Source organism: Anabrus simplex, chromosome 14 (assembly GCF_040414725.1).
Source record: "Anabrus simplex isolate iqAnaSimp1 chromosome 14, ASM4041472v1, whole genome shotgun sequence".
Classification (NCBI taxonomy): domain Eukaryota; kingdom Metazoa; phylum Arthropoda; class Insecta; order Orthoptera; family Tettigoniidae; genus Anabrus; species Anabrus simplex.
This window is the reverse complement of record NC_090278.1, coordinates 55,374,058-55,388,800: the sequence shown is the minus strand read 5'-3', so window position 1 is coordinate 55,388,800 and position 14,743 is coordinate 55,374,058. Positions and strand designations below refer to the sequence as shown.

The following is a 14,743-nucleotide window of genomic DNA, read 5'->3' as shown; positions in this document are numbered from 1 at the left end:
TGCCTGTCATAAGGGGCGACCAAAGGATGATTGATTAGAACCATGAAGCTACTTGTGATTAGTACCATCACACGGGGAACACCATGGGTCGTCTTTACTTGCGAGTAGTACCACTATGTTAGGTACACAATAGGCTTGTGATTAGTAGCAACAGTGGGTGGTTCACTGTCGGTTTACAGTACCTTACCATTATGTGAGAAACACCAAAGGTCTGCATTAGGCTACCTGTGCGACGTGTAATACTTGTGAATAGTACCATAATGTGTGGAACACTGTGAGTTTACGCTACTTTTTATTAGTAGCGCAACATGACAAATACCACGGTTCTATTTTATTAGCAAAAAGTACCATTGTGAGGGGCTGTTTACCTGGATTTTGGACCCCTTTAGACAACAAGCATCATTGATTCGGGACTGTGTTCTAGAAGCAGTCCTTTGGTCAGTATGTACTATCGTTTTAAGATAGTTTCTGGGAAGGTGGGGCATTGCATGTCGAATCCACCGATTGTTTTAAATTCATGTTATGTTCATCCATTCATTCTTCATCATCACGTTTTGAATTCTGGTCAGTAGATGATTTTGGACTTTTAAATTGCCATTACGTTTCATCTCATTTCATACCATTAGGGGTCAGTGACCTAGATGTTAGGCCCCTTTAAACTACAAGCATCATTATCAATTCTGTTGTGGATATCCATTGAGAATGCCACTTTTGTGTCTGACCAACGATCTGAGGTACAGGGTGGCACACGAAATGTCATACACTGAAAAAGTAGTAGCATTTCACAAAGGAGTGAGGAAAGGCTGCAGTCCCCCTCCTCCCCCCCACCCCCCAGCCTTTGCGTTTCAATGTTTACATTGAACAGGCAGTAACGAAAGTAAAGAAAATCAAAGAGAAAGGTAATCTCAGTCCAAGGATAGGAAATCAAAACTCTGCAATTTGCTGAGGATTTTGTTGTTTTATCTGAGTCTGTGGGAATCTGGGTCAGCAAGCTGACAGGATGTGGAGGACAGTGGAAGGCAACTGGAAACCACCACTGGCAGTATCTCCCAAGACATTCATGAGATGGACCTCTTTGTAAAAGATACCGGAGGTAAAGTTTCCCCTCATTCGGATCTCCAGGAGGGGTGTACAACAAGGTTTTTAAAATATGGAAGGAAGGAAAAGAAGTTTTTTTGCTTTATGTCGCACTGACACAGGTAGGTCTTATGGCGACAATGGGACAGGAATGGCCTAGGAATGAGAAGGAAGTGGCAGTGGCCTTAATTAAGGTACAGCCCCAAAATTTGCCTGGTGTGAAAATGGGAAACCATCGAATACCATCTTCAGGGGTGCCGACAGTGGGATTCGAACCCACTATCTCCCGGATGCGAGCTCACAGCTGCACGCCCCTAACCGAATGGCCAACTCGCCCGGTAGGAGAAGAAGAAAGAAGAATTATTGCGGATATGCACGTGGAATGTTCTAACCATTTTACAGGAAGGAAAATTAGAAAATGCTAAATATGAGATGAAGAGAAATAATTTGGATGTACTTGGAATGTGTGAAGTGAGATGGGTTGGATGTGGAGAACTAGAAAGCACTGACTTTCGAATGTACTATTCGGGTGAAGATAAAAATGGATTGTATGGAGTAGGAATACTGATTGGAAAACGACTGAAGAACAAAGTTATGAAGGTTGAATATTCAATAAAAGGATTATGATGATAAGAATGAAACGGAAAAGAAAAATTTAGTGATCATTCAAGTTTATATGCCAACCTGTAATCTTTCTGATGAAGAGGTAGAAGGGTGTTATGAGAAGATTGATCAACTCATCGAGAAAGAGGAAAAGAATGCATGTATTGTTGTAATGGGTGATTGGAATGTGGTTGTTGGTGAAGGATCAGATGGTAAGACCATTGGTAAATTTGGATTGGGAGGCAGAAATGAGAGGGGAGAAAGGTTGATTAAATTCTCTAATGAAAATTGCATGGTGGTTGGAAACACCTTTTTTGACGACTACGGAAGGAAAAGGTATACTTAGATATCTCGATTAGATGACAAGAAATATCTTATTGATGAAATGAAATTTCGTATGGCTTTTAGTGCCGGGATATCCCAGGAAGGGTTCGGCTCGCCAGGTGCAGGTCTTTCTATTTGACACCCGTATGCGACCTGCACGTCGTGATGAGGATGAAATGATGATGAAGACAACACATACACCCAGCCCCCCGTGCCATTGAAATTAACCAATTAAGGTTAAAATCCCCGACCCGGCCAGGAATCGAACCCGGGACCCTCTGAACCGAAGGCTGACCGTTCAGCCAACGAGTCGGACATCTTATTGATTAAATAATGATACAACAACGGTACAGAAACTGCCTAAGGAATGCTAAATATTACCCAGGAGCAGACATTATTCTGACCATATATTAGTTGTAGCAGAGGTACTAATTAAATTGAAAATAGCATGGAAAGGAAAGAAGAGAGAAGAAATTAATATTGAGAAACTGAAAGACAAAGACAAGTGCAGAGAACTAGAGGATGAGTATTGTAACAATAATGCGTTAGGAAATGAAACAGAAAATGTAGAAAGGAGATGGGAAACTTTTAAAAATGGGATAAAAGAAGCAGGTTAGAAAACGCTTGGAATCAAGGAGAGGAAAAGGACAAAGAAGGAATGGATAACATCAGAAATGATAAGTAAAATGGAGGAACACCAAAACCAAAACCAAACCCCATGGCACTACAGCCCTTGAAGGAGGAACACAGGAAGTGGAAAACAGTAAATACAGAAGAAGGAAAGCATAACTACAGGAAGTTAAATAATGAATTAAGAAGAGAAACAGAAAGGGCAAAGAAGAAGTGGTTGACAGAAAAGTGCGATGAGATAGGGCAACTGCAGAAAGAAGGGAAATATGACTTGATGTACAAAGAAGCAACAAATATAGTATTCAAAGAAAAGGGAAGGAACAACAGCAATAAGGAAATAGAGGCTACAAATGGCACAATGATATACGAACCCCAAGAAATAATGAAAAGATGGGAAGAATATATAGAATGGCTATATGGTCGGGACAACCAACCAAATGAAGAAGAACTTGAATTAGAGGAGGAAGATATGGTTAAAGGGGATGATAAAGGGGAAACCATACTGAGAAGAGAGATCGAAGCATCACTGAACGAGATGAAAAATAAGAAAGCAATGGGAATAGATCAGATTCCTGTTGAACTGTTAAAAGCATTAAATAACGAAGGAAGAAAGGAGTTGATTGGATTATGTAATCAAATATACATGACAGGAAAATGGCCAAAGGACTTTAGTGAAATCATCTTAATCCCTATGGAAAAGAAAAAGAACAGCAAAAAATGTGAAGAACATAGGACACTGAGTCTAATTTCACACACAGCCAAAGTCTTACTGCGGACGCTCAATAGAAGGATATATGGAAAGCTGAATAACTTTATAGGTGAAGAACAGTTTGGTTTCAGGAGAGGAGTTGGAACAAGAGATGCCATTGGCCTTCTGAGGGTGATAGGAGAGAGGTCCCTAGAGAAAAACAGGAAGGTTTATGCTGTATTTATTGACCTTGAGAAGGCTTTTGACTGTGTCAGATAGGACAAATTGATGACAATCCTGAAGAAACATGGAGTTGATTGGAGGGATAGAAGGCTGATAAAGAATTTGTATTTAAACCAGAGAGCAAGAGTGAGAATAGGAGATGAGTTGAGTGAAGAAATTGAATTAGGAAGAGGTGTAAGACAGGAATGCTCTTTATTACCGACACTGTTCAACATCTATCTCGAAGAAATAATCAATGAAAGTTTTAATGGAAAAAGTGGAGTTTGTGTTGGAGGTAGGAGAGTAGAATGTATAAGATTTGCAGATGATATGGTTGTGATGAGTGAAAGGGAACGTGAAATGATACAGATGTTAGATAAACTCAACATGGAACTAGAAGAATATGGAATGAGAATTAATAAGAAGAAGATAATTGGAGGAAAAGGTAGAAGTTGTTGTATTAGTATAGGGGAGAAGAAATAGAGCAAGTCAGTAACTTCAAGTATTTGGGAAGTATGATCAGTGATGGGTATTGCACAACAGAAATTAAGAAAAGAATTGCCATAGCAAAATAAGGCTTTAAGAAATAATCAAAATTACTTTATGGACCACTAAACAAAGATTTGAGGAAAAGACTTGCTAAGTGTTACATTTGGAGCATAGCGCTCTATGGCACAGAGACCTGGACATTGAGAAAGGAAGATGAGAGAAGATTGGAGGCACTAGAGATGTGGGTATGGAGGAGAATAGAACAAGTGAAATGGGAAGATCGGGTAAGGAATGAGGAGGTATAACGAAGAGTTGGAGAAGAACGAAGTATGTTCCAAATCATTAGAAGGAGAAAAATGAACTGGATCGGACATTGTTTGAGGAGGGACTGTTTACTGAAAGAAGGAATAGAAGGAATGGTGGAAGGCAAACGAGGAAGAGGAAGGAAAAAATATCAAATGGTGGACAATATCAAAGGAAATAAATATTCGGGCATGGAAAACTTGGCTCAGGACAGGCAAAAGTGGAAGAGGTTCATCCCATGACAAGACCTGCTACAAGGCAGGATACCTAGATGATGCAGAAGATCTGGGGAAATTGGTGTATGGTATGAACACTGTCTTGGGGAAGGAGTACAAGATGAAAATAAATGTCCAAAAGAAAAGTAATGAAGTGCAGTCGAAGCCAGGTGATGCAGGAAATATTAGATTAGGAAGTGAAGTCTTAAAGAAGGTAGATGAATAATGTTACTTAGTTGCAAATTAACTGACAATTGTGGAAGTAAACAGAACATAAAATGCAGACTAGCACAAGCAAGGAAGGCCTTTCTTAAGAAAAGAAATTTGCTCACCTCAAATATCTATTATTATTATTATTATTTTTTGCAATTTGCTTACGTCGCACCGACACAGTTAGGTCTTATGGCAACGATGGGATAGGAAAAGGCTAGGAGTGGGACGGAAGTGGCCGTGGCGTTAATTAAGGTACAGCTCCAGCATTTGCCTGGTGTGAACATGGGAAACCACAAAAAACCATCTTCAGGGCTGCCGACAGTGGGATTCAAACCCACTATCTCCTGAATGCAAGCTCACAGCTGTGTGACTCTAACCGTACGACACTTGCTTGGTACAATGTAATAGACAAGAAAAAAGTTCCACCGATCAATACATTTATTGTGAATGAATTATTGCACTAGTACCGGTTTCGGCCTATCTTGGCCATCATCAGCTAGCACACAAATTTACAGTCATTAGACAAAATTACAAAGATGTTACGTTAGAGCATCCGGATGTCTAATGAAAAATGGAAGTAAAATATATTGCAGTATGTTGCATTAAAATATCTCTGATTAAAAGTGGTGATGGTTATAATAAACTAAAACCTATTGATTGAGCATGGACATGAGTACATACACATTAAAATATATATGCCACCTCATAAGACACCAAAAAATATAGCACATTAAACACATTAAAACATGGTATATTTTAAAAACGTCTATTAAAATTTGAGTTCATGTTGCGTTGCATTCATTCTTCAATCCTCTTGTAGTTCTTGTGTTGATTAAGTTGTATAGGTGAATATCGAGAATGTTCTATGGCTGATCTACTTTGTATTGGTATGTTATAAGAACTCTTGTCATTAAAATTTGAAAATTGAGTACTGTGCAATTCAACTGTTGATGTAGTCCAGTAAGACTTATATATACAGCGAGATAGGGTTTAATTTTAGAGCAGTTGGTGGTGACACCTCTCTTGTCTATGCACGTTATATGGTTGTTATTGTTGTTGCTGTGGAGGTTGTGTACCGATATGTTTGGAGATTTGTTGTGTTCTGCAGAACAACCATATAACGTGCATAGACGAGAGAAGTGTCACCACCAACTGCTCTAAAATTAAACCCTATCTCGCTGTATATATAAATCTTACTGGACTACATCAACAGTTGAATTGCACAGTACTCAATTTTCAAATTTTAATGACAAGAGTTCTTATAACATACCAATACAAAGTAGATCAGCCATAGAACATTCTCGATGATCACCTAATACAACTTAATCAACACAAGAACTACAAGAGGATTGAAGAATGAATGCAACGCAACATGAACTCAAATTTTAATAGACGTTTTTAAAATATACCATGTTTTAATGTGTTTAATGTGCTATATTTTTTGGTGTCTTATGAGGTGGCATATATATTTTAATGTACTTATGTACTCATGTCCGTGCTCAATCAATAGGTTTTAATTTATTATAACCATCACCACTTTTAATCAGAGATATTTTAACGCAACATACTGCAATATATTTTACTTCCATTTTTCATTAGACATCCGGATGCACTAATGTAACATCTTTGTAATTTTGTCTAATGACTGTAAATTTGTGTGCTAGCTGATGATGGCCAAGATAGGCCGAAACCGGTACTAGTGCAATAATTCATTCACAATAAATGTATTGATCGGTGGAACATTTTTCTTGTCTATTACATTGAATCCAATCAATACAAGAATATGAAACTTATAAATAATAATACTTGCTCGGTACTGCAAACATTGATATAGGAATTAGAAAGTTGATTTTGAAGACTTTCATCTGGATCATGACATTGTATAGAAGTGAGGCAGGGATGATAACTAACTCTGAAAGAAAGAAAGAAAGAAAATAGGAGCTTTGGAAATGTGGTGTTACCGAAGAATGCTGGCGTGAGATGGCTAGATCAAATCATTAATGAAGAGATCCTGAATTGAATTGGTGAGAGGAGTACGATTTCGTAAAGTTTGACCAGATGAAAGAGAGAGAATGGTAGGACACTCCTTAAGACATCCAGGACTTGTTCAGTTGGTTTTTTAGGGAAGTGTAGGTGGTTAGAATGGTAGGGGTAAACTAAGGTATGAATATGACAAGCAGATTATAGCACAGGGATGGCGAACCTATGCTACGCGTGTCACTAGGTGACACGCGAACATGATTTTGGTGGCACACCACCTGCACGTATTAACTTTTTCATGAACGTGTTGCATTAGACTATACATATCTCATGTATCATATAGTCATAGTGTTTCAGGTTCAAGAAATAAATACAGAAAATCTAAATTCTAGTTCCATTTGGACTGCATTATGGCGACAATGCAACACTGAGAGGTCCGGAAGTCAAATACAATGAATGTCAAGTGCAACCGAGGAGCCATTCGCTCACTCACATTGGTCAGTTAGTGAACTTTGGCTTGTGTGTGGTTGCCAGCATCGCGTAATTATTCTCAGTGAGGAAATGTTTATTGTTTGGATTTTGTAGGACAAATAGTTGCCAAGAGATTAACCCTATGTCGAGATTTGGAGAAACTATCACACTCTATTTCAAAACCTCATATTGTACTAATGAGTGATATTGAGGTAATTTTTTGGTGATTAGATACTGACAGATTAGAAACGGAGTTGACTGAATTTCAAGAAAGCAGTACATGGGCGAACAGATTTGTACAACTTGGTGAAAATCGAGTGTGCTGTTGATGGAGGGTACTCTCTCCAGAAGCTGGAGAACTTAATACTTGAACAGTGGAACAGCTTGCCACAAATGTTTTCGGCCATGAAGAAAAACTTGCTATAACGCTAGTTGCTTTATTTCGGTCATCATACGCCTGCGAGCAGCTGTTTTCTACAATGAACATTGTAAAGTCAACAGTTAGAAACCATCTTGGTTCAGATCTAAGTGCTTCTCATGTGCTATTGAAGACAACAAGTTATGGATCCAATATAAATGGCATAGCTACTAAGTATTTTTGTGGTATTGGAAAAATACGACCACGAAACATGCAATCAAATGCATTATTTTTCAATGTAAAGTGGAACCTCAATTCTCTGTTTTTTGAGGGACCACGAAAAAAGAACGTACAACATGGGAAAACGAAAAATCCGGGAACGAATGAACGATCAACAGTTTGGCTAAACATCACAAAAATTAAATATGTATACTTATAATCTTACAAACGCCCCTAAACCAAACCAAACCAAACCAACAAACCAAACTACAGCCCCAATGGGCCTTCCACCTACCATGCGACCGCCCTCGGTCTGAAGGCCTGCAGATTACGAGGTTACGCATGGTCAGTGTGACGAATCCTCTCAGCCGTTATTCCTGGTTCTCTAGACCGGGGTTGCCATATCACCATTAAATAGCTCCTCAATTAAAGGTAATCGTAGAATGACTGAATCTGGAACCAGCCTTCATATCCAGGTAAAAATGTTTGACCCGGCCAGTAATCGAACCCAGGCCCTCCGGGTGAGAGGCAGGCAAGTTAGACCGCAGGGCTGGCTTCAAACGTTAATTACCGGTACGCGACTTAAAAATCTCGAAACTTTACATTCAGTTTTACTGGAGATTCCTTTGAAAACTTCTTTCAGTTCAGCAACTTTGATCAGTAAAACTCTTTCGAAAAATCTAATACCCGTAACGTCAAGCCAAACAACAATCGACCACAAGTAGTTTTTAGTTCTCTATCTCTGATCTAATAAAGTAAAGCAAATTAGTTATAAAAGCGTCCAACATGATGGTGAAATCTTTTTTTTTTTTTTTTTTTTAATCATTGTAATTTGGTCACCGCTATACTCTTCCTAGTTAGTTTATGGAAATCTTGTACCGCGTAAATTAGACCTACATCGACTTTTAAGGTTATGTTGAACTCAAGAATATGGTTTCGAATGTATCAATCCTCAAGTTCTCAAATGCATTATATTCATTTCTGCCCGTCACTAGTTACAATCAAATTAGAAAGAGAAAAATATCATTAACACTTCTGAAATTACGATTATTCATGACCTTGAGCTCAGATGGAAAGCGCGCTCGCTGTACAAGTCGGTACGAGTGCGAAATGATACAAAGTTTTTAAATGTAACTTGCGCAAATAAAATGACTGCGGGTTTTTATAACATTTTAACACAAAAACGTGAAATTCCCAGTCTTATATTAGGATGAAAATAGTAATAGGCTGTCCCAAAACATCCCATGGCTTTATGTATGTAAGGTGCAACATCTGTTCTGGTCTCGATAGCAGAATCCTATATGATAATATTAAAACACCAATACCGTACTAAATTTGTGTTACTTAAGAAGGAGCAGTTTCAATTCCTGCCTGAAAGCCCAGTGACTATACAGTGCCCTGAGGGAAATGCCGAAAACCTGTTCAGCGATACACTTGAAAAAAGTGAAAAAATAAACATCTAACCCTGGACATAATGTAGACGTTTTGCAAGCACGAACATTTGATGAAACTCGTTCCGTCTTCAAATAGAGCTGTCGAAATGCGCTCTGTCTCCTTCCAGTTGTTGTGGGCACTCTCTGCTTTATGATTTCTGAGGTTTCTCTAAACAATACTATCCGAATGCAATGCTAAGATGATCCTTTCTACAAGTTCACCGCCGGTCGCTTTTCTAATAGGTACTGGTACAGTAGGTCTACTTCCTCAAATCACTGCAATGATATGTCAACACCAAGTTCCGTAAGTATGCCATAGCCGTCCTTTCGTAACATACAGTTTCTTGAAAAATGGGTGATCGAGGATTTAGCGTTGATGGGACTGAAATTTCTGGACGGTTGATCTGGGAAATAGTTTCTTCGAGGAATGGATAATGCAGGATTTTTACAACATGATTTAATTAGGATGCTCGCGGGATCACGTAATTTGAATGAATAATACGGGTGAATGTAGTTTCCGGGAACGTATATAATCGAGGTTCTACTGTATGTACCCTATGTGATCAAAAGTATCCGGACACCCCCAAAAACATACGTTTTTCATTTTAGGTGCATTGTGCTGCCACCTACTGCCAGGTTCTTCATATCAGCAACCTCAGTAGTCATTAGACATCATGAGAGAGCAGAATGGGACGCTCTGCGGAACTCACGGACTTCGAACGTGGTCAGGTGATTGGGTGTCACTTGTGTCAGAAGTCTGTACACGACATTTCCACATCCTAAACATCCCTAGGTCCACTGTTTTTGATGTGATAGTGAAGTGGAAAAGTGAAGGGACACGTACAGCATGAAAGCTTACAGGCCGATCTCATCTGTTGACTGACAGAGACCGCCGACAGTTGAAGGGGGGTCGTCAAGTGTAATAGGCAGGCATCTAACCAGACCATCACACAGGAATTCCAAACTGCATCAAGATCCACTCCAAGACTGTGACAGTTTGGCAGGAGGTGAGAAAACTTGGATTTCATGGTCGAGGGGCTACCCATAAGCCACACATCACGCAGGTCAATGACAAACGACGCCTTGCTTGGTGTAAGGAGCGTAAACATTGGATGATTGAACAGTGGAAAAACGTTGTGTAGAGTGATGAATCACGGTACACAGTGTGGCGATCCGATGGCAGGGTGTGGGCATGGCGAATGCCTGGTGAACATCATCTGCTAGCGTGTGTAGTGCCAACAGTAAAATTCAAAGGCGGTGGTGTTATGGTGTGGTCGTGCTTTTCATGGAAGGGGCTTGCACCTCTTGTTGTTTTGCATGGCACTATCACAGCACAGGCCTACATTGATGTTTTAAGCACTTTCTTGCTTCCACTGTTGAAGAGCACTTTGGGGATGGCGATTGTATCTTTCAACACGATCAAGCACCTGTTCATAATGCACGGCCTGTGGCAGAGTGGTTACATGACAATAACATCTCTGTAATGGACTGGCCTGCACAGAGTTCTGACCTGAATCCTATAGAACACCTTTGGGATGTTTTGGAACACTAACTTTGTGCCAGGCCTCACCGACCAACATCGCTACCTCTCCTCAATGCAGCACTCCGTGAAGAATGGGCTGTCATTCCCCAAGCGACCTTCCAGCACCTGATTGAACGTATTCCTGCAAGAGTGGAAGCTGTCATCAAGGCTAAGGGTGGGGCAACACCGTATTGAATTCCAGCATTACCGATGGAGGGCGCCACGAACTTGTACGTCATGTTCAGCCAGGTGTCCGAATACTTTTGATCACATAGTATGTATAACTAATAACATATTATTATGAAACATAATTTTGAATTAGAGATGGAAGTCGGTGGTGGTGCCCTTTCCCCCCCTTCCTTCTCCCCACTTGTAGCCATTACAAACAAAAATAACAAGTGGCACAGTAGAGAGTTGAGAATAAAGAAACAGACTCAACATGGCAGACTAGTTGGAAAAGGTTCGTCATCCCTGTTATAGCAGATGTAGGATGTAGTAATTACGTAGAAATGAAAAATTTAGTACATGATAGGGTGGTATGGAGCGCTGCATCAAACCAGTCTATGGACTGATGACTGAAACAACAACAACAACAACAACGACAATATAGACATATATTTAGTTTAGTTACAAGTTTCAGTTGTTGAATGTAGGTTAATAATTGTGATGCCAGCCATTACAAACATTTTTTACGCCCTTCATTTATTAATTGCTGGGCTCTGTGGATGCTAAGCTTTCCTTTGATTTCAGGTGGAACTGAAGGATGCTCTACACGAATCCCATGGTCTCGAATCCAGAGTAGCTGAAGGTGGCTCCAATTTCAGTGTGGGCCAGCGACAACTGGTTTGTCTGGCTCGGGCTATCCTCAGGAACAACAAAATCTTGATGCTCGACGAGGCAACAGCTAATGTAGATCCTCAGTAAGTATTAATGTTTTATGAAGACTTCATGTTTACCATTAGCTGCGTTGGTGGATCTAACAATTGTCCATCTCGCAATCCGAAGCTTGCTGGTTTGATCCTGGTTGAGGTATTAGAGATTTGAAGGGCAGTCAAAAATTTTGGTACCCCATGTCGTTGTTGGTAGGTTAAAGATCTGTGGCATCACATTCAGTGTCACCTTATGGAATTAAATTAACTCAGCCATAGGAACTGTCCTATAGAATTCTGCTTTTCTTGTTAGGCCGCAGCACATTCTGGTTGTGGCCGAGGCCATCATCATCATCATCATTGTAATTTCCCCTTGTCCAGCTCCTTCGAGTTCAGGGTGTTGGTGGCACTTCTTCACCGTTGCCTCTCTTTCCACCACTCCTCTTCAGTAATTGTATTCCAGGCCATTCTTCTTTTTCTTATACTGTTCTTGACAGAGTCCATCCATCTTGCTCTGGACCTCCCTCTTGCCCTCTTTCCTTCTATCTTAGTCTCCAGTACTTGTTTTGGTATCCTTCCTCCATCCTCATAACATGTTCAAACCATCTCAATTTATTCTTCTCCATCCTATTATTCAGTTTTACTACCCCTATTTCTTTTCTGACCTCAACATTTCTCCCCTTGTCTTCCCTACCATACTCCTCAGTAACTTCATCTGGCTGAATTTTACTCTCATTCCTTGCTGTCAAAGTCCAAGTCTCTGATGCATATGTTAATATACGGGTAAAGTACATCTTGTACGTTATTTCATTACATTTCATAAGAACTTCTTCGTTGCACACCAGGTTTCTTACAATCTGGTACACCGAGCTCGATAGCTGCAGTCGCTTAAGTGCGGCCAGTATCCAGTATTCGGGAGATAGTAGGTTCGAACCCCACTGTCGGCAGCCCTGAAGATGGTTTTCCGTGGTTTCCCATTTTTACACCAGTCAAATGCTGGGGCTGTACCTTAATTGAGGCCACGGCCACTTCCTTCCCCCTCCTAGCCCTTTCCCGTCCCATCGTCGCCGTAAGACCTATCTGTGTCGGTGCGACGTAAAGGGGAAAAAAAAAATCAGTCTGGTAGAACATTTTTCCTGCTTGTACCCTTCTGCTGATCTCCTTACCCAACCTTGCATCTTGCATTATTTCACTTTCCAAATATTTGAAGTATTCAGTAATCTCAAGGTTTTGTCCCCTTCTCTTTCTCCTCTTGTCATCACCACTGTTTTGCTCTACTCCACACTCATCTTCATACCATATTTCTCAATATTGTCATTTAAAGCCTCTAGTTGGATTTGCACTTGTGTATTGTTGACTCCCCAGATCACTATGTCATCTGCAAATAACAATATTTTCATATCCCCTCCATGTGTTGCCTTTGTTTCCTGTAGAATTTCATCCATAACCATTCTAAACATAAGTGGTCCAGTTTGGTTTCTGTTCTCCCCGCTGGAGTCTGGACACAACTGAAACAATTCTTACACATCGCTTTCACTAGTTCCCTCGATTGCCTTCTACACTAACTGTATGGGGTTTAATGTCATGTCAGGATAATAATGTTTTCCCTTAGAAGCTGTCACATACCTGTGTTGCCTTCACCTTTTTCTTATGACAATATTAAAAGGTATCATAATTCATTTGCAGGACAGACGGACTGATTCAAAGCACCATAAGGAGGAAATTCAAAGCCTGCACAGTGCTGACGGTGGCTCATAGATTGAACACCATCATGGATTCTGACAAGGTCCTCGTCATGGAGAGAGGAAGGATGGTTGTAAGTACTATAGTTATTATAATAATAAAAAGAAGAATATTGAACGACTAAAAACCCAAAAAGAACTATAACTGCTAGTAGAAATATTTTAAAAGCACGAAGTATATCGTCCAAAATTGAAAACACCCCTGAACTAGTAAGCCAATTGAACTACACCTCAATACAAACCAACCTATCACTCCCAGATAATCTCGGGAAAAAAGTGATGGTTTCCCAGTAATGCTGAGAAAGTCAGTGGTTAGTATGGTAAACAAAGAATATCCTGATGATCACTGGTTAAGAGTCTTCACAGACGGCTCACAAATAGATGGAGAGGAGCAGGCGCTAGAGTTTTCCACCAATTATTCTCACAATATGCTCCAGTAGGCAGGTATCATAACAACTTCAATGGAGAAATAGAAGCCATTCATCTTGCCCTACAAAATCTAGTTTACAGAGTCAATTTATTTGAAAAAGCAGTCCTACTCACAGATTCACTAGCTGCCATACAAGCAGTACTCTCAAATACCAAAACCCATTCATCGAGAATTCACGACATTAAGCATATACTAACAAAATTAAAAACTTTAAAGAGAAACATCACTTTACAATGGATCCCTGCACATGTAGGATGAACTGGCAGATAAACTACAAAAAAAAAAGCAATACCTACATGAGAACCAAACCTCTGGCAGTTAACTCTTTCAAGAAGATAATCACAAATAAAAACCCTGAAAAATGGAAGAAAGAAACTACCCAACTTACTAAAATGAAGAAATGAAAAAGAATAAATGACCTACAGCACAATAATAAAAGCAAGCCAAGGAAAGATAGAGTGGTGATCTTCAGATTGGAAACAGGGCATGACTGCTTAGCTGCACATCTAGCTACAATCAAAATATGCCTAGCGGAAAAGTGTACCATCTGCAAAATTACTGGATCTGTGATGGATGCGAAACACCTACTACTTCAGTGCACAGGACTCAACCTAACCCTAGAAAATAAGGCAATTTACCAGCCCTGTACTGGACCACCAGGAACAGGATGAAACAAGACCCTGTACCCTAATACATCTGTACTTTATTAATATTATTTTTGTATTACTGTTGTCTGGAGATATTAATTTTGTATTGGAGTTAGTTCCCAATAAAGCCAATTGCATTTATAAAAGCATTTGAATTTTTCTCCTGCCTCGACACAACACTCAAGTGTTGTTGACGTAAACGTTGGATTTCAAACTACGATCATCTCAAATGTTCCATATTGAAGAACCAGCAAGAGTGTTACATAATGACGGTTACATCTAGCCATCACAAAGGAACATTTTAGCTT

General features: G+C 39.8%; 1 protein-coding gene across 1 annotated transcript in view; it reads left to right on the top strand.

Annotated features, from left to right (window-relative positions):
• Positions 1–14,743, top strand: part of LOC137502985 (ATP-binding cassette subfamily C member 4-like) — a 183,546-nt gene that overhangs the window by 149,354 nt on the left and 19,449 nt on the right. The window contains exons 22-23 of the mRNA XM_068230280.1: positions 11,498–11,667; positions 13,303–13,432. Coding sequence (XP_068086381.1) covers positions 11,498–11,667; positions 13,303–13,432 — 300 coding nt within the window. The remainder of the gene's footprint in view (positions 1–11,497; positions 11,668–13,302; positions 13,433–14,743) is intronic.